Raw genomic sequence first — 19,220 nt, 5'->3', positions numbered from 1 at the left:
CACAGGCATGAGGTTACATCTTTACAGAGTGAAATTCTCACATTCACTACATAGAAGTTTCTACTTTCGCAGCTCGTGAGCAAACAGAGCAGATTGGGTAGAAAACACGTCCACTACTGTCTCTATTTGGTAGCAGCACTTCACCTGCAGCCAGTGTCACGGCCAGGGACTGCCCTCTCCTCATGCAGCAGCATGACACACCACCCATGCACGTTCTGGAGAGGGCAAACATGCAGCTGTTCCCAGGCTTGGCAGGAGGGTGCACACAGCCACAGCAAAGCTGAAACCAAAGAGGCCACAAGCAGGCATGTGCATACAGAGGATGGGAAGGAGAAGCCAAAGGGAATAGCTTCACTGCCTTTAATATTATTGTTCTGAATCCCACCAAACAGCCTTACAAACTTTGAGTAAGGGAGCAATAATTAAAGAGGTTTTATAGAACCAGGATTTAAATTCAGTTCTTAAAAAGTGACAGTGTCCCTTTAAATATTAACTTCACTTTGACAATTTCAGAACTCTTTTGATTCTAACTGCAACAATAAGAAGCTACAGGTTTTTCAAGAGTAGATTTCACAAAACGGATCCTTGGCAATATGATGCTAAAAAATAAGGTGCTCATTTCTAGCAGTTACCTGATTCCCCTTATTATGTAACGTTTTCAAACAATGAAAATTACCTGTCCAGAATATCAGTGTCATGTTACATATCCTATGAAAACCATATTAAATATTGATTAGTGAAACAGTCAGTAGTACACAAACCAGTCAAAGTCTTTCAATTTTTTGAAATTTTTGTAGTTAGAACACGCCAGACAACAGGAAAGAGGGGCTGAGGGAAAACATAAACACAAGTCAAGGCTAGGCACCAAATCCCAGTCAAACCAAGTAAGGAAAAAGTGCTTCAAAACAATCCATTATATATTATTAGCCAGATATAGTTAATATTAACTTCTGAGTGTTCCAAATGGGTTCTGAAAAGAAAAACTCACTAAGTTCACTTTCCTTCTATTCAATAATGCCACAAGTAGGATGGAAAAATCACCAAGAATTATTTGAATCTTGCTTCCTGAATCAAGTGAAGCTAAATTCACAGAAGCTAAAAACTAGCAATCAAGAGTAAAAAAGGTGAACAAAAGTACTTTCTGAGAAAAAAGGGAGAGGGGGAGAAGGAGGAAGTGTATTGTATTACTAAACTATATTCACTAGGGGTGGGAGTTCACAAGTACTGTAGTACTAAAAAGCGAGATTAAGAGACATACTGAGCTATTCTGCTCAATGGTTTTGGAAAACACTACGTTTGCATAGACTTCACACAATGATCTGTCAAAGCCTCAACAGAACCTTTCTAACAGTGTAAACGTGCAGAAGTAGGGGAGGAAAAGATGTCCTAGAAAACATCTAGAGCACAGGTGGTTACTACTTGCTGAATGCAAAGACACTCCGGTATTTCAGATATGCTGTTTAATTAAACTCACAGGATATTTTACATTGTGTTAAATTAAAGTTCCACCACCTACCTTTCTGTAACAGATGTACTCAGCCACAGGAAATATTTCATCAGAGTAACAGCAAAGAGCAGATGTGTAACCAATTACTGTTTTAGCTACAACAGAGAAACGGCACCAACAAAGAGTGCACACACTGGCCTTACCAGACTTAAAAACCCACTGCAGATATAACTAATTGTACTTGCCTACTTCTGCTCTTGAACACAGAACAAGAGGGCTGCTGAAAGGAAAATATTCCTGGGGTATGCACGTTGCTGAAGCCAGGGAGAAAAGCTGTTTTAAGATGTGTCAGAGCATAGACAGAATGGCTACAGTACTGCATTTCCTTTTTTGTTCATTCAAGATAACACACAAGTCTGTAAGGGGAAAGCATCAAGAAGATTCAGCAACATCTTACCCAACATCTCCCTGCTCCATTTTGTTTAGAGTTTAGAAATAGCAATAGTTACTATTTAAGTTATTGTGTCAGAATTAAAAAAAAAACATACAATTTTACTGTATTTGTATGCTCGTAAATCTCTTTGTCTCATGTCTCCCATTTTCAAACATAGCTTAGAAGAAAATTTCAGTTTATACTACATAAAACACAAAGGCATTTTACAATAGTAATTATTGTCTAGTGCAGCATTAAAACTTTACAATACAAAGATGTCCATTAAGGGGGGGGGAGTGTGTGGGTTTTGGGGTTTTTTCCCACAGAGCAGGGAGGGAAAGGAGAAAGAGGAGAATGATTACAGTTATTAAGTTCTTAATTACATGGAACTCAGTTTAACAGCATTATTCATGAGTTAAGGGAATTTAAGTATCAACATACGCCACTAGACTCCTTATTAACATGCAAAGAAATCAAATTTAAAGGAGTAAAACTTCCATTTTGAGGTCTTCAGTGAACAATTTGCTTCAAGGATGCTGTACATTGAGGTGCCATTAATTCAGTGCAAGCCACAAGACTACAGCACACCTGAGAAAGATCAGGCTAAGCAGACTGCTTTGTAAGACTGGTTGTTTTGCTAAAGGTAAATATTTAGGAAACAAAACCATTCCAGATCATCACAGATGATGCTAGAAACACTAATGAGCGTGCTCAAACCTTGTGAAATCCACTCAAGCATTACAACATTGATTTTTTTTTCTAAATTTAGTGCAGCTTGCTTTCAAATGAAACTGATGTTCCTCGAAATGTAAAAGAGGAAAGCAGGCATCCACCACTGAAGGTAACAACCTCCTTTCAACAGAAAGCAGAGTAAAGAAGCTGCACCAATAAATTCTGTTATACAGCTGAAATCAAGGATAAAAGCTTTAACACATTAGTGAGTACCTACTCTAAGCAAGCTTTTAACACCAACATCCAAATGTAAGCCAGCCCCGTTTTGCTGCTAGCAAGCTTTGATCTTGCTAATTCAACTATGTCAGCAAATGCTGCAGTCACACCAAAATGCAGGGCTGAGCTAGCCTGCCATACAGTCTGCTAAAGCAAGAAATGCTACTCTCACCATACAAGCTTATGTTATCTAATACTAAACAACAATAATTATCAGACTTGGATTTTTTTTTTTTTTTACTTTTTTTTAAATTATAGTAGAAACCTTCCTGGATCCACTAATAATCATCAGACTAAGAGCTATTTAGTGAAATTGCTGATGTCCTGAAAGCTTTCCTTTGAGACCTGTGCCACCTGTGCTTGCTGAGGGTGCTCACTGCTTAAATGGTACAAGGTACAATATAATCTTATATTCAACACTAGTTAGTTACCTATGAGTATATATTGTACCTTCTTTTATTTATAGGTATTTGACTTTTATTGAAGAGTTCAACAGACAGCATCAGGTCCTGCTAAATTACTTACAGCTGGTTAACTCCTAAAATATGTTTGAAGGCTACTTTATTTCCTCAGCTGTTTCACAGACACTGCAGCTCCCATTTCTGTATTAGCAAATCCCTAATAGCCTAGAAGTAGCCTACATGCAAGCACAGGTATGCAAACACAAGACCTGAGGGTGAGGAATCCTAAGGAACTTCAAGAACAAAGGCGATTTAACCAGGTGTTTGTACAAGGAAGTACTGCACCACACTCAGAGGCCAGAATCTTATTGCACAAGTCTCTAAACAAACAATGTTTATGTACTCGTTATTGATGTATTAGATGAATTGCTATTATGGTTCTATTCAAGCAGAGTGACCTCTAACATCATTGCTCTTCATCTGGAAATATAATACCTGCCAGTAAATTACAATCTTTTAGTGCTTAAGACTTGAACAAAAGCAATGAATTTTGATTCTAAATATAATACATCTAGCAAGCTCTTCTGAAGCACCAATAAATAATCTCTGTACAGTGCATTCCTGAAGCACTACCTCATATGGTCTAGCACAGAGAGCTACAGAACCCACCGACAGTCCGTGTAAGAGCGTTGTGAGCACCCAGCCTACCATCTTGAACACCAAGCCTAAAAATAGTCAGTACATATTACTGGAGGATGAGAAAACACAAATCACTCTGGCTTGCAAGGAGACCACCCCGGTTCCTATCTATTCCTCAGTGGTCATTCACAGAGTACTAACCAACTCTCCCCACAGGGGTTTGAAGGGGTGGCCTCCAGAAGTCCCTCACCCTGGCTTTCACCTCACAAGACAACCTACTAGTCTTAGCTACAAGACTTAAAATTCCATGACATAAAATGATCCTAATCTCATCTCGAATTTATAAAATGCAATACCACTTAATTCCTCCTTACTTGGCACATACTAGATCTGCCTTGCAATTTCAGGATTTCATAGAAGTAAGATCTTCTTGTAAGACATTATCCCTACACTCCCAATATTTGTCTTGTGACTGTACCAACAGGCTTAAGCATTTCAGTCCATACTAAAGACCAAATGCTTTAAACAAGTTCTAAACTTAAGAAAGAGATGGTGGAAGGGCTGTCTACATTAAAGAGGCATCTCATCTTAGAATCTTTAGATTTAACATGATAAACCTAGTTCAGGGACAAACATACACATAAACAACTGGCATTAAAAAGACAATCAACGTTACGGTTGGCCTCTGCCCTAAATTCTTATGTTTGGTACCAGCATCTTTTCTTAAAATAATTGCCCAAGTCCACAACACACAAAGCTGCATACAAAGTTATTACGAGACAGGTTAGAGCTGACACCACGCACAAAGATTATTTAACCTAAACTACTCATTAGAAAACATACTTGTGGGTTCTTGGGGTTACCAGCTCTCTTTCAAAAACATCGAGAAACACCAAGGGCAGACTTGCTTGAAAAGCAATTTCTGAAAGAAATTCTGAAAGAAATTTCAGAAATTTGCTTAAGGAGAATGATGCAGTTGTAATGTTGTAAAATGGGTGCCTGAACAATAGACGTTTATATCACTTCAAGGTGTACTCAATGACACTGAATCACTTCACAGAAGCTGTTCCACCAGTTCCTTACGTAAACCTTCCATGACATTACTGTTATAGAAAGCCCACTTTAACCACAATAACAAAATAAATTTGACAAGCTGGACAAGAGAGATAAAAACACATGCAGAAGTTTCTCTTTTCTCACAAACACCAAGATGTCCTTGAACCACAGATCAACGCTTAACTTGAAAGAAGTTTTCCTCTTTGCATAAGGAATGGAACCTAACATGCACTCAACCTCTGAATACATTAAGCATATCAATTCTTCCCTCAAACTTATTTTCACAGGGTTTTAGCACAGAAAAAGAGAGAACTACTGAACGTGGCTCTTTACAGACAACTTCTATCCATCTTAGACACTTCCATCTCATCCTCCCACTGCTGAAGGCCAGATTGACCCCATGCCACCACAAACGGCGCTTCCCTTCATCGTTTAGCTGCGCCCCACTTCAGAAATTTGGGCGTTTCACGTTTACTCCATTTGTACAGGTGTCAGAGGATCCGAACTCCACCTGTAAACTAATGGGGCTCTACGCTTGGCCTGTCCTTAGGCAGGATATGCAGCAGCACACGAACAAAGTTAGCGAGAGGAGTCTCCTCAGCAGCACCTTCGGCTTCTCTACCCGCAGACCTGGAACCATCCCTACAGCCTCGGGCGGGAAGCGCTAAAAAACCACGACACACAGAAGAGGAACGAGGGCTTATTTTCGGTTATTCTAGGCTTTCACAGAAGAACGTGCAAGTCATTTCACGCGGAAATAAAGCGGAATAGGACGGGCAGGGAGGGGGTGCCCGGGCAGGAGCCCCGGTTCGCGCCGCGGGCCTGGGCGGCGGCGGCGGCGGCACCGCGCAGGTACCACCGCGATGGCAGCACCGCCACCGCCCCGGACCCGCCCGGACCCCCGCTCCCCTCAGCCCCTCGGGCGGCCGCGAAGATGGCGGAGGGTCCGCGCCCCGCTGCCCCCGCACTCACCTGTCAGCCACAGCCGCGGCGGCGGGCGGGGAGGGGCAGGGCCGCAGGCGGCGCGGAAAAGGAGGAGGGGAAGGATGAGGACAACGAGGAGGAGGAGGAGAAGGCGGGAGGGGCAGCAGCAGAGGCAGCAGCACAGCGACGATCGCGGCGCCGCTCGGGCAGGACGCGCCTCCCCGGTGCCGAGCCCTCGCGGCGACATCCGGCGGAAGCGGCGCGGCCCCCGCTCCGAGCCGCGGTGGCGACGGGCCGCGTACCGGGAGAGCCTCCCGCCGGCACAGCCCGCGGGTCGGGAATGGCCCTGGGCCCAGGGAGAGCCTCCCGCCCGCACAGCCCGCGGGTCGGGAATGGCCCTGGGCCCAGGGAGAGCCTCCCGCCCGCACAGCCCGCGGGTCGGGAATGGCCCTGGGCCCAGGGAGAGCCTCCCGCCCGCACAGCCCGCGGGTCGGGAATGGCCCTGGGCTCAGGGAGAGCCTCCCGCCCGCACAGCCCGCGGGTCGGGAATGGCCCTGGGCTCAGGGAGAGCCTCCCGCCGGCACAGCCCGCGGGTCGGGAATGGCCCTGGGCCCAGGGAGAGCCTCCCGCCCGCACAGCCCGCGGGTCGGGAATGGCCCTGGGCCCAGGGAGAGCCTCCCGCCCGCACAGCCCGCGGGTCGGGAATGGCCCTGGGCCCAGGGAGAGCCTCCCGCCGGCACAGCCCGCGGGTCGGGAATGGCCCTGGGCCCAGGGAGAGCCTCCCGCCCGCACAGCCCGCGGGTCGGGAATGCCGCCGGGGCCGGGCAGGAGCTGCCTCGCCACCACCCCGCTCCTCGGCCCCGCTGCTTCCCGAGTCCCCGTAGTGCTGCTGGTTAAACAGCGGAGGTGTGCTCCATCCCCACTGAGGTCCCTCGGGGTACCGCTGTGTTAGTATTCTGTTATTGTTACCAGATTAAAACCGCTGCTGCTTTAGTTAGTTAGTTACCTCCAGTTACCTCCAGTAACACTGGATCAGGTGGACTGACAAGGCAGATGAAACTTTCCTGAAACACCGCTGGAATTCCATTTTTTTTTTTTTTAATACAGAATAGCTGGGAGATACCTAATGTGGAATTTTTCTACTGTGTCTGCAGACTGAATGACAAAAGCAGCGCATCAAAGCTAACCACGATGTTCTGCAAGTAGGCTGTTCACTCTGAAGCCTACAACACATAATTGAAATGTGATTAATTCCTTTGCTGATTAACACTTTGAATAAACCACCTAAAATTCTTATTCATTGTAGCAGATAGTGAAAGTCAAAAGAGGCTTCGTCTAATTATTTTCTCTCTTCCAGCAGATTATCTTAACTGCCTTAGAAGAGGATGTAAAAAGGCCAGAAGAACATGTGCCAGTGAGAGCTGAAAATATTACATTTTCTTTTAATGTGCTTCCCAACTATGTCTGCCTGCAGTTCTCATTGGTCTTTTTTCCTTTCTACCCACTTTTCTGCAGTCATGTCTTAAAGCTGTATTAAACACTGACAAAAATAGTGGTTTACCTTTTTATGAGCATATTTTTCATTACTGGAGGTCATTCTCCAAGATCACCAGCCTAACTGGTGGAGAACATCCCATAATTTTAGCCTATTCCCTTCTTCAAAGCCACTAAAAGGGAGCAAATTGTTTAGCTAAATGTTCAAAGGGAGACTGCACAGGCAAAAGGAGAGGGACAAGAGGTGGAACAGAGTTGTCCAGGAGAAAGCCTGAGCACAACCTGACCAAATGCCCCTGTTCAATGTTTTGAATTCTCTTTAGAGCTGGTGCAGTTGTGGGTGGCTGAGCCATCTTAGCTAAGTGACAATTCAAGCTCTCAGCTGTTCAGTTTCTAACTAAACATTTTTAAGCCTCATTATCACTTCAAAAATTACCTTACCTTAATATAATACTACTGTACTGTAACAATTTTAGCTATAAGCATGAAGGAAAAACATGTCCAGCAGGAGTACAAAGATCTATGTTAGAGATTTCCTGGGGAGAACACTTGGCAACTTTCTTGTCCTCTGGAGCAGCACACTCCCTAGGAGCAGGGTGCATCACAGAGATGACCAATTTTTACCTGAAATACTGAAATACAGAAAGACAAGCTTAAACAACTTTTTCCTTGGTACAGGGTGCCTCACCTGAAAACTAACAGGCCCTGTATGGATACAGTTGCTTTTTCATGAGAAGAGAATGACAAGTGGCCAGTTGTCACTCTAGCTCTGCTACTGGTTTGGTTTTGTCACGGCACTGCAAGAGTAGCAGGCACTGTGTAATGTATAGGAGCAAGTATGGAACAAAAGACTGACCTGCTTTTCACTAAGTACCTGATACAAAACAAGAGACAGCAATATAGAAGCCTAGGGAAACGGGGCAGTACTAGCCAGCATCTTTTCAACAGCTGAGAAGCTTTTTAAATAAGCATCACCGTAAATATTGGCAAAATTTAGGTTGTCCTGAGCAAGTCTATCTCTGCACCCATGGCTGGACTTGAAAAGACAAGATAGAAGGCTTGGGAAATCAGAACAGAATAATAGCTGAATCTCCCATATAAGCATTTTTCAAACCTGTAAATGTAGCAGGAAAAGGCAAAGCCTTCTATCCAGAGCTCAAACCAAAAGAAAGAAAACCAAAACCAAACCAACCAAACAAAACAAATCTAAGGGAGAAAAGGACTCAAGGGTTATTTCTTGATTTATATAGGAAACCTCCTAATAACTCCTTCCTAGAAGAGTGGTTTCCTATACCATTATTCATTCACCTTATGCTGTATGAAATCATTTGGAAGCTGTCCATCATAGCACTCTTTCCATCAGCTTGAGATAGCAGAACTAAATGCAAATAAAACATCCTACTTATATATTTAGCATATATGTATTACATTCTTACTACAAAGACATCTGTCTTCTCTGAAGCGAGCTGAAGCCAACCCACTTCCCTGAAAGAGGCCTTTTAAGAAAGAAGAGTCAAATGAACAGCAGATTAGTTAAGAATGGGAAGTATTTACTTCTCATTTCAGATAAAACCCAGGTTGCTTTTCGTTCAGCACATAAGTAGATCATTTAGACAAATATTTTCTGAAGAGCTATGACTCCAGGGCAGGAAAAGACTCCCAGGAAGAATTCTCTATGGAAACCAGGAACAAGGATAGCTCTGTAGCTGAGAAGGGTGAACTGGAAGTCTTAAACTTCAGAATGAGTGAACAGGAAGCTGAAGAAGAAGGTTGGATGTGAAAGGAGGAAAAGAAGCCCATTAATTTTCCTTGGCAAATCTGAAAATTGAGGACAAGCATTTTTCAGGAGTTTATTCATTCTATGCTGGGGTCAAATGCAAGGTTTGTTCAGCATTTATTTCATCTTGTAGTTTGTCATCATTTTGTTTAACTTGTGGGAGAATTAAAAGGTTTTCCTTCAGTTTGGTGGGAGTTGTACTTCCCATTCTCTTAGCACATACCGAAAGTCTGTCAGTGGTTTGAAGCTGGTTGGATTTTCAGGTGAAATTTAAGACTTTCCAATTGTTACAGGAAACTGGTTTTTTCCCTTGTTAATAGAGTGTTTGAAAACAGTCAGCAGACTTTAGGAAATGCATTAATTAAGTCTCAAATGCATTTATATGTCACTTCAGGCATTCTGCTAATGGAGGGTGGAGTAGCAGTTCAGAGGTTTCAGTGAAGTGCATCCCATTACAAAAATTAGCATGCTTTGTTTTCAACACAAAGAGCCTTGAAGGTGCAGAGCAAGTCTGGAGGGGAGCAAAAGGAAAGATGGTACAGGTGACATAAAACACCTGATCCTGAGCATATCTTTGGTTAAAGGCTTGGGAAATCTCTCCTTTGTCCCTTTTGTGAAAATGATTTGTTTTGTCTCGTCATCCTTTGTCTCTGCTTCTTTGCCTCTCATTATCCACCAGGACTTGTTGCCACTTGCTGCTGCTCACCAGCATTGACTCAGGTGAAGTGCTTTGTTTGTCTGTGCAAGACAGGAACTGGAAATGTCTCTGTCAGGTTCTAAAGTGCCTGTATAGAAGTTTCAGTAGTTATTACTAGGAAGAAATGACTCTTTATCATCTATAAGAACACTTTTTTCTGGTTTCCCTCTGCTTTGTGGCCTGAAGGTCACTGTGTACACTGCTCATGTCCCATGCCAGCTGTGCCACAGGCACAGACCCATCTCTGCCTCCCTGGGGAGAAGTTTCTATTCTAAAAGAGCTTCACTTGCAGGAGAGCTGCTTGTTAACGCTGTTGTCTTCATATGAAATGCTGGTTTGTATGTCCATCTCAGTAGTTATATTTTTGATAGGTCTGTGTAGCTTGCTTTGTTACTTTAGGAAAATGATAGAAGGAAAAAATAACAGGCTGGGTTTTTTTAATCTGGAACAATGAAACAAGCAAGTGATTGATCTGCTGAAGGATGTTCTCAGTATTTCTTCAAAGCTCAGTCTCCAGTTACTGTGGTTTTGTTCCAGTGACTCAGCAATAAGTAATCTGTAAAGTAATGATAAGTAAACTCAATAAAAAGTAATCTGTGTACATTTCAGTCCTTTATGAGAGTACATATTTATTATTAACATTCTTGTGATAACATTAAATTTGTAGTATATTAACGAATAACGCAATATTAACATTAATTCTAATATTTTAATGTTATGTTTTTTGTAGTTAAAGGGATTTGTAGCAGCCAGCACATTGCTACATTCTTTTTTTTTTTTTCACTTTTGATGCTCTGCTGGTTTCAAGTGGCTTTCAACCAAACCACCTCCACTCTTTTCTCTTTCACCAAGCTCTGCACAGGGGAATGCTGTAAGATGTTCCCCTTGTAAAATATTAACTGCCCATTTGAACATTTGTGCTGCTAATGGTATTTCTAAATCACAGGCCATCTGTCCTGTTCACAGGAAAAATCGAACAAACCAGACTGAAATGCTAGAACTTGAGCTAAGAGGAAAACAGAGCAAGCCACACCTCCAAGACATGTTAAATGTCATTTCTAGGCCTTTTATGGCATCCAGTCATAAACCCAAATCTGTGGATGGGCAATAAACCAGCAAAAGTCTTGCTGAGAAGGTGCTTAGTTATGGTGGTGTGAAGTTTCTAGGGGTTGGTATTGAAGTTTTTCTAGTTTGGTATCTGTGCATATCTAAACTGCCATATCTGACCAGTTCCTCCTGGCAGCCTGCCTGCGCTCCATTCCTACCCAGAAAGTGTGTTTCTTTCTCTGGCCTTCAAGCGCTCGCTGAGTCAGGCGATTTCAGAGCTTCCCACCAGCTGCAGCTGTCGGTGCAGGAGGGAGCGAGTATTCCCCGCCTCCCGCTGCCACAGGCTGGGATCTCTGTGGCACACACTGAACCTCTCTAGATCAAAGGATGCTACTGTGGATCAAAGAAAATATCCAGGATTAAATGTGTCCTAAAGCCCTGTTACTCTGCAGTCCCGGGCTTATGGCTGCCACCCGAAACACTTCCACAACCGGGCAGACATTCGGTCCAGGAACTGTTTCCCACAAACACCGGCACATTCGGAGGAGCCAGTGCTTGGGCACAGTCCTTCGGTTTTCGTGGGTGGGTGAAAAGACAATAAGCAGCGCTGAATGTTACAAATATTCAATCTTTAGACATTGCAATGGACTGCCTAAGGAAGTGGTGGAGTCACAGTCTCTGGAGGTGTTTAAGCAAGGAGTGGATGCGGCACTCAGTGTCTGGCTGACAGGGTGTCGTTCGGTCATAGGTGGGTCCCGACTATCTCAGAGGCCTTCTGCAGCCGAGCTGGCTCTGCGATGCCCGGTGACCGTGGGCAGCCAAGGGCGGGCCGCTCCCGCTCCGGCTGTGGGCACGGCCGCCGCGCCGCTCCCATTGGCCAGCCCGCCGCCGCGCCGCTCCCATTGGCCAGCCCACCGCCGCGCCGCTCCCATTGGCCAGCCCGCCGCCGCGCCGCTCCCATTGGCCAGCCCGCCGCCGCGCCGCTCCCATTGGCCAGCCCGCCGCCGCGCCCTGTCCCTATTGGCCAGCCTGCCGCCGCGCCCTGTCCCTATTGGCCGCTCCGCGCCTGTCCCGCGATTGGCCGCGCGCGCCGCCGCTCCCGCCTGTCACGGGCGGCCTCGGCCCCGCGCCGCAGTGGGGCGATCGGGCGATGCGGTGACGTCAGCGCCGGGCGGCGGCGCCATTGGCGGGCGGCGCGTGACGAGAGATGTGGCGCGCGCTGCGCCGGGCCGGGAGCGGGGCCTCTTGGAGCGGCCCCGGCGGGAGGGGAGAGCGGCGGGTCCCGAGCGCACGGACAGGCAAGTGAGTGGGGAAGGGGGCTGCGGGGACAGCTGCCGAGCGGGCCCAGGGCGGTCATCCTGCCTCTCAGCCCTGCTGAGGCGCATCCAGAGCGCTGTGTCCAGTTCTGGACTCCTCAGGACCAGGGAGACGTGGAGCTCCAGGAGCGGGTTCAGCGGAGGGCAACGAAGGTGATGAAAGGTCTGGAGTATATCTTACAAGGAAAGGCTGAGGGAGCGGAGCCTGTTCAGTCTCGAGAAGAGACAGCTGAGAGGGGACATCATTAGTATCTATAAATATTTATGGGAGGGTGCCAAGAGGATCATCCTCGTTGCTGAGCAATAAGACGAGAAAGAGGTAACAGGCAGAAATTGATGCACAGGAATTTGCACCTGAACGTGAGGAAGAACTTCTTTACTGTGCAGGTGACCGTGCACTGGAACAGGTTGCCCGGAGACGGTGTGGAGACTCCTTCAGCGGAGATAGTCCAGAACTGTCAGGATGCAATCCTGTGCCGTGTGCGCTGGGATGACCCAGATGGAGCAGGGAGGGTCACCAGGTGACCCCCTGTGGTCCCTTCTAACCTGACCCATTGGGGGATTCTTTGGGCTGCCGAGAGCACGCCCACGGCAGCAGAGGCTGGGGGCAGGGGAGGTGTTGCTTTGGAGGTGCCTCGGGTTCAAACCCTGGTACCGAGCCTTTACAGACGTGTGGAGAGGAGAAATCCTCTTGCACAGGATGCTCGGCGTCAAAAATGTAGCCAGAGTTAGTGTGCACAGCGTGCACAGGCGGTGGGGTGAGGCGAGGTGAAATTTGGAACTGGAATTCGGTCCAGTTATTCAGCTGACAGTCAGCTGCCACTGGCAGCCCATAAAAATGTTAGGCTCAGCATGGCTGTCCTGCAGCAGCTGCTGCAAGGGCTTCCTGAGAAATATAAATGTCTCAAGCACCTGCCAAGCATTGCTATGTGATTTGTATTGTAGATAGGAAATTTCAGGAACCTGAAAGCGTGTAAACTCTCTCAAAATACAAGTGGTGTGCAATTTTTACACCATGTCAGAAAAACAAGCCATTTGGTTATTTCTCACACTCTGCGCAGAACCTTATGGATGTTGCTTTTAGTGAATGACTCTTCATTGTCTGTCTTCAGTAGAGTGTGTGCTACCATCACGATGCCTGAAGTAAACACAGATCAGCTGGATGAGCAGCAGGTGCAGCTCTTGGCAGAGATGTGCATCCTTATAGATGAAAATGACAATAAGATTGGAGCAGATACCAAGAAAAACTGTCACTTGAATGAAAACATTGATAAAGGTACGGCTTGCTTATCTTCTAATTGAACCATTAAGTTGATTAAATATTTTCAGAAGTGGAGTCATGATTAAATCAAAGCCTTAGTATCAAGTGAGTGTTGGATCAAACCAGAGCAAGTACCTCCCCATAGGGCCCTCCACCCCAGCATAAAATATCTGATGTTAAAATTCTGCAGTATGGAGGAACATTCAATTGGAGGCAGTTGCAAAGGAGAGAAATGTGTGACTGCACATACAAGCTTGATAAATATTTTTAATCACGTTTTGAAGATAAAATAGTATTTTTCCTATTATGGGTATCTGATTCTATGTAGCTTTTTATAAAGAATGCTGTTTGCTTCTTTGCTGAGTTCTTTTCAAGTAGAAGAGGCTTTCATTTTGACGTAGTTCACCCAGAGCTCTGCTTCAAACACTGCTAATAGGAAAGGGTTTAACTGATTTTGGGTTTATTTGAGGTTGGTCAGATGCAGCAGTCTCACACAGTAGAGTGTGACCTCCTTTTGTGTACTTGGGGATGACATCTTTCTGAAGAGTGAGGAATAACAGACTCAAAAGGTGAAAAAAACAGCAATTATACTGTTTTTAATGGAGCCTATTTTCCTTGTACTTCTGTGATGCTTGAAGGGTCTTGAAATTCTGTACAGTTTTTTAGGAATTTTTGAGTCATCTCTTTTTTATTGTAAATTTATGGATGCCAAGCTCTCTTTGGAAGCTTGCCCAAATGTGCACATTTGGAATGGTGAACTGAGCTTAGAACAACTCCTCTGTTGCATTTTTGTTCTAGGCACTTTTCTAATTTCATAGTTTTTCATAAGCTGACATAGAAACCTGAATAATAGCTCTTGAGTTATTTATCAAATCCTTGGGTTTTAACATATATTAATTTTAGATTGGATTATGTAAAAATGAGGCCATTCTATGCCCTTAAACTATCTTCATATGTTTTTTTCTCTTCTGTTAAATATCTCAGTTTTGTTGTTTGGTTTTGTTTCTTTTTTTTAGGTTTACTGCACCGAGCTTTTAGTGTTTTCTTATTTAATACAGAAAATAAGCTGCTGCTGCAGCAGAGGTCAAATGCAAAAATTACATTTCCAGGTTAGTACTGAAACATTATATTTATAGAAATGTTTTATTTAAATCAATATTTAAAAAAAAGTCAATCCAATCCTACAGTGTAACTCATTCTGAGGTTTTAGAATTTACTACTTTGGAGAGGACCTACTTCCAATACTTTTGAGAGTTCAAGCTATCTTGTGGGTGAAGTGAGATAATGGGAGCAGTCGTGTATGGTTATAAATATTCTTGGGAAATGGTTGTTCTGTGACATGTGATCCTGTTGATGCAAGGGCAGAGGGTGTGGTGTTTACCCCCATCTGCTGCAAGACGTTTGTTGGAGTTGAAGAAATGACTCTGGTAGCTGTGGAGTGTGTCCCACTCCACTGGTAAAAGCTGATGTGCAGCAGAGCTCTGGTGCTCGGGAGATCTGTGGACCTTTGTGTTGTCCTAACAAACACTTCTTCCAGAAGTGAGACTGTGTGGCCAAACTATGCAGTGCATGACTTTTGAACACTCCTGAACTATTGCTGACAAATGTAAATGGAGAGGCATAAAACTAAGGAGGGGAATAAAACAGGAATAGCTTAGATGAGACATGCTGGAGGGAGTATGAGGTTGTCTGTTGCAGAATTTTCAATGGAAAACAAAATCAAGTGTTTCTAACTTCAGGAAGGAAGATCTTTTTCTTCTTTCCAAGGGAATCTTTAGTAAAGAGATTGCTTTTAATTTTTTCTTTCACTGCTAACCAGTGAAAATGCTCAAGTGTGGTTTGTAGATATTCTATCTCTATTTTAGATGCTTTTGAGCTTGACTTTTACAGACAAAAGGTTGAAACAGAGTATGGATCGGTTGTCCTTTAAATACAGTTATAAACCTTGTATTTAATTCTACTTACTGACAGCTGGTCTTGAAGCTCTGGGAATATTTTCAATATCCTGTAACATATAAACTCCCAAAAGTAATTTTAATTGGCATTTGAGAAGTAAACAAGGTCTTTATAGACTAGCTCTCGAAGTTGTTGTGTTGGGGATAAGAATGCCTGTCCTGGTGTGTATCAAACACTAACCTGCTGAGCAGTGCTTGGCAGAGGCACATCCCAGTGCAAAATATGTAAAGGAAAATAAGAAGTGTAAATATCTTCTTCTGTGACCTTTCTCTGCAAAAGAGAGACAAAGCTGTCATGTGTTGAATAACTGGCTTCTGTCTCTGGGGGATTTTGGTGTTGTGGGGCTTTTTTCCTATGTCCTTATAAGTGTCAAAAATGGATTCATCCAAACTTCTTGCAGACTGTTTTACCAACACATGTTGCAGTCATCCTCTAAGCCATCCACAAGAACTGGAAGAAAATAATGCCATTGGTGTTCGGAGAGCAGCACAGAGACGACTGAAAGCAGAGTTGGGAATTCCCATGGAGCAGGTAAAGGAAGGAGGGAGAAACGGGAATTCTTGCCAGTGTTTGCCAGTTTACAGACTGTGTCTGGCAGACAGAGTCAGCCTCAAACCTAAAAATGAGCTTATCTTGGGAGATGCAGAGAACTGAGTGAACTTCTGAGATCGCTGGAGGGCAGGCTTACACTTGGTCTGTCAGTATGTGTTTCTGACCTTGGCTTCAAGTAGTTGTCAAGTCTTTTCCTTGGGGGTAAGGGGTAGGTGCAAGTGTTTGTCTTCACCAGTGCTCACCGAGTGTGCAATTGAGTCTGGTAAACGTTATTTAAAACATACCATATAGGAGAAATACACTTCAAGTATTACAGGCTGAGTCTGGCTAGAGAAATTCTGTGCAATTCATGCCATCAAAGCACTTTAAGTTTTGTTTTCCTAGTGATTCTTTGTGAAAAAGTACATTGCTGTTGTACACTTGGGAAAAAATAATTTCTAAGGAGGAGGATAACAGCTGATAAATGGTACTGCAATGCCCAGCAGTGCAATTCTCCTGGTCTGGCAGCGCTTCTGACATGTGATTTGGTTGTAGGTAACTCCAGAAGAGATCTCCTACCTGACACGAATACACTACAAGGCCAAGTCTGATGGGATCTGGGGAGAACATGAAATAGACTATATCTTGTTTGTGCAGAAGGATGTGACACTGAATCCCGACCCCAATGAGATCCAAAGCTACTGCTACGTGACACAGAAAGAACTGAAACAGCTCTTGGACAAAGCTGCCAGGAATGAAGTTAAGATTACTCCATGGTTCAAGCTGATAGCAGAGACCTTTCTTTTTAAGTGGTGGGATAACCTGAGTAACTTGAACAAATTTGTTGAGCATGAAAAAATACACCGAATGTAAATAGCTGGGATGAAAGGTGCTGAAGGCTAACAACGATGTGTTGTCCTATTAACACTGATAAATCATGACTTAAGTGCAGAGAATTGGTCCACATGGAGCATGTTTAATTTATACAGATGTTGTTATAGCCAATGTTTTTTCTTCTGTCTTCATCATCTCTTCCCCCTCCTCCTTGGTTCTCTTGGGCGAGTTAAGCTTGATCTCATGTAAAATGGGTAACAGTAGCATGAAACCCCTGGGTTCCTCTTCCTCCATTGCCTGGTGAAAGATCCTCAGCCTGTGTGTGCCCTGCACGCCTGGGAGGGAGCCTGGGCACCTCCTGCCCAGCTCAAGCAGGAGAGCTGGGGTGTTCCCACTGAACTTGACCACGCCTGAAATAGTGATTACACATGATTGTGGGCTCTGCTGTGATGTTAAGACCAGTTGCCAGAAGAAAAAAAAAACCAATTCAAAGTAATCAGGATTATTTTTAATTGCAGAAAGCAAATCTCTTCAGCTACTGTACTCTATTATTAACCAAACCCATAAAAGCTTAAGTAATTGGATTGTCTGTGTGGAGTGAGTTTGACTTTGAAGTGCTGACATACGTGATAACGCTTTAGATAATAAACAGTGTTTGGGGTCTTTTTCCCCACTAGGCTTCTCTGATTAGCTAAGTACTGGACATCTCTTAAACGAAAAAAAAAAAAAGGTTAATTACACCAAATGTAAATGGTAGCTGTCTAATGCCAGTAGTCTGTCTTTGGAGACAGGATATGCACTAAATGGCTCTTCTCTGTTTTCCAGGAAACAAAGGCATCTTGATACAAGGGCTTTTCTTTTCCTGTAACAGTCATTCCCAGACAACTCAAACCCACTGAACCCCAAAATTCAAGATTGACAATTTGTGGGCTTACAGTGGGTCTTGATGTCAGTTAATTAGAAATTGTACCAGAGTACCAGAGCTAATCCTTTTTGATCTTGCAGTCAATTGCTAGTAACATGGAAGGCTTTTCTCAATGAGACAAGTACTTAAAGGTGCTTCAATTTTAATTACAGATTTAGGAGGGAGGATCCCCAAAGAAGTTTGTGATTTCTTGTTAGCACACTACTCAGGCTAGGTTTCTTAAGCTCTCCCAGAGCCTGATGAAATAGGATGCTTGTCATTCCACTTCTCATTGCAAGTAAACCATGTTTTTAACAAGTCTGTGTCTGAATTCGGGGTAAAATTAACTTTTTCCAGTGGTCAGGGTTTCTTTCTCATCCCAATTGTGACTGCAGCACTGAAGTTTCTGTGTACTAGCACCTCCAGAGGTTCAACACGTAGAGGTCTTAGAGCCAAGTTTGTATGTGGGCCAGAACTGATTTGTTGTTTCAAAGCAAATAATATCGGGTGAGATGACAGTGATGTGATGTAGCAGCTCTCTGGAATTCAGTGCAATCAGCCATGGTACCCAGCTGTAGGTATGGAGTAGTTTTCAAATACTTTTTAAATCTAACTTTATAATTAAAACACCTTACCTAAACCCTTGGACTGTTGTTTTCTTTTCAGATGTGAAACCACAAGGAGAATAATCTCTCTCACTGCCACACTATAAGCACCACCCTGCCCATTAACCACCACTGAAGCAGCACGATATGGGTGGGGCAGCAGGGCACAGATCTACTGGAAAGAAGTTCTGTTTTTCTAGTTCAGCTTGGAGAAAAAGCTGGCAAAGCAGATCCTAAAGTAAAAATACTGTGCATAAGAGAAGTTTTGCTTAACAGCTCCTCAGAGGCTCCCAGAAGTTTATAATGCATCATTTTACACACCTCTAGGTAACCATTGACCAAGTAGGAACAAAAAGGATATATTTCACATTTGACAGTATATTTTGAGCACAGACAGAATTTTGTCTATCAGGTCCTGAAGGGAAAATGTCTTGCTAAGCCAAGGATGGCAGTAGCATATGTTTGGGACAAAATTTCAGTCTGATCCTCGTTCTCTACATATCTGAAATATTAATACTAATGTGAAATATTTGAAGTTGTAAGGTGTAACCTTCCCTGCCCACGCTGTTTTAGGTTATTACAGATGGCAGGTCACTACCAGAACTGCAGTTGCTCCTCCAGTCACCCTGTATCTTAGTAAAGTGGCAGCATTTCTTCCCTGTTTCAGTGCACAAACACAAGCTTTGTGCAGTCCTTGTTGGTGTCCCACTACTTCCCCGCTAATTTCAGCCTTCACCAGCAATGTAAATTCATCACAAATAATTACTTTGTGTGCAGCAATCCAAACCTTACTGAACCCAGGCCATTAAAGGTAGTTTAACAACGTGTACACACTTCTAGATTTAAACTTATTTAAAATTAGTTTTGTATAGAAATATAAATACTTTATTGATACATGAAAATCAGGAATAAGAACATGGAAGAAAGTATTTTTTATGTCTGTTTATAAA

General features: G+C 43.9%; 2 protein-coding genes across 4 annotated transcripts in view; one reads left to right on the top strand and one right to left on the bottom strand.

Annotated features, from left to right (window-relative positions):
* Positions 1-6,051, bottom strand: part of WDR37 (WD repeat domain 37) — a 48,131-nt gene extending 42,080 nt beyond the window's left edge. The window contains exons 1-2 of one of the 2 annotated variants that reach the window (XM_082277039.1): positions 5,897-6,051; positions 677-708 (exon numbers count right to left, since the gene is read on the bottom strand). The gene's annotated coding sequence lies outside the window, so the exon portion shown is untranslated. The remainder of the gene's footprint in view (positions 1-676; positions 709-5,896) is intronic. The other variant, XM_082277040.1, reaches the window with a different exon arrangement.
* Positions 6,052-12,070: 6,019 nt separating this feature from the next.
* IDI1 (isopentenyl-diphosphate delta isomerase 1) lies at positions 12,071-18,238 on the top strand (the record flags this gene model as incomplete). Of its 2 annotated transcripts, none has more annotated exons than XM_082290258.1 (5): positions 12,071-12,165; positions 13,292-13,455; positions 14,457-14,549; positions 15,797-15,927; positions 16,483-18,238. In XM_082290258.1, the coding sequence occupies 5 exons, from the start codon at positions 12,071-12,073 to the stop codon at positions 16,798-16,800; spliced, it is 801 nt and encodes a 266-aa protein (XP_082146384.1). In that variant the 3' UTR covers positions 16,801-18,238. The 2 variants fall into 2 exon arrangements, with proteins under 2 accessions (XP_082146384.1, XP_082146385.1); XM_082290259.1 differs by having other exon boundaries at positions 12,098-12,161.
* Between the last annotated feature and the right edge of the window lie 982 nt (positions 18,239-19,220).

Source organism: Coloeus monedula (genome assembly GCF_965178545.1).
Source record: "Coloeus monedula genome assembly, chromosome: 1".
NCBI classification, from domain to species: Eukaryota; Metazoa; Chordata; class Aves; order Passeriformes; family Corvidae; genus Coloeus; species Coloeus monedula.
The sequence above is the reverse complement of the archived record's forward strand: the minus strand, read 5'-3'. Positions and strand labels throughout refer to the sequence as shown.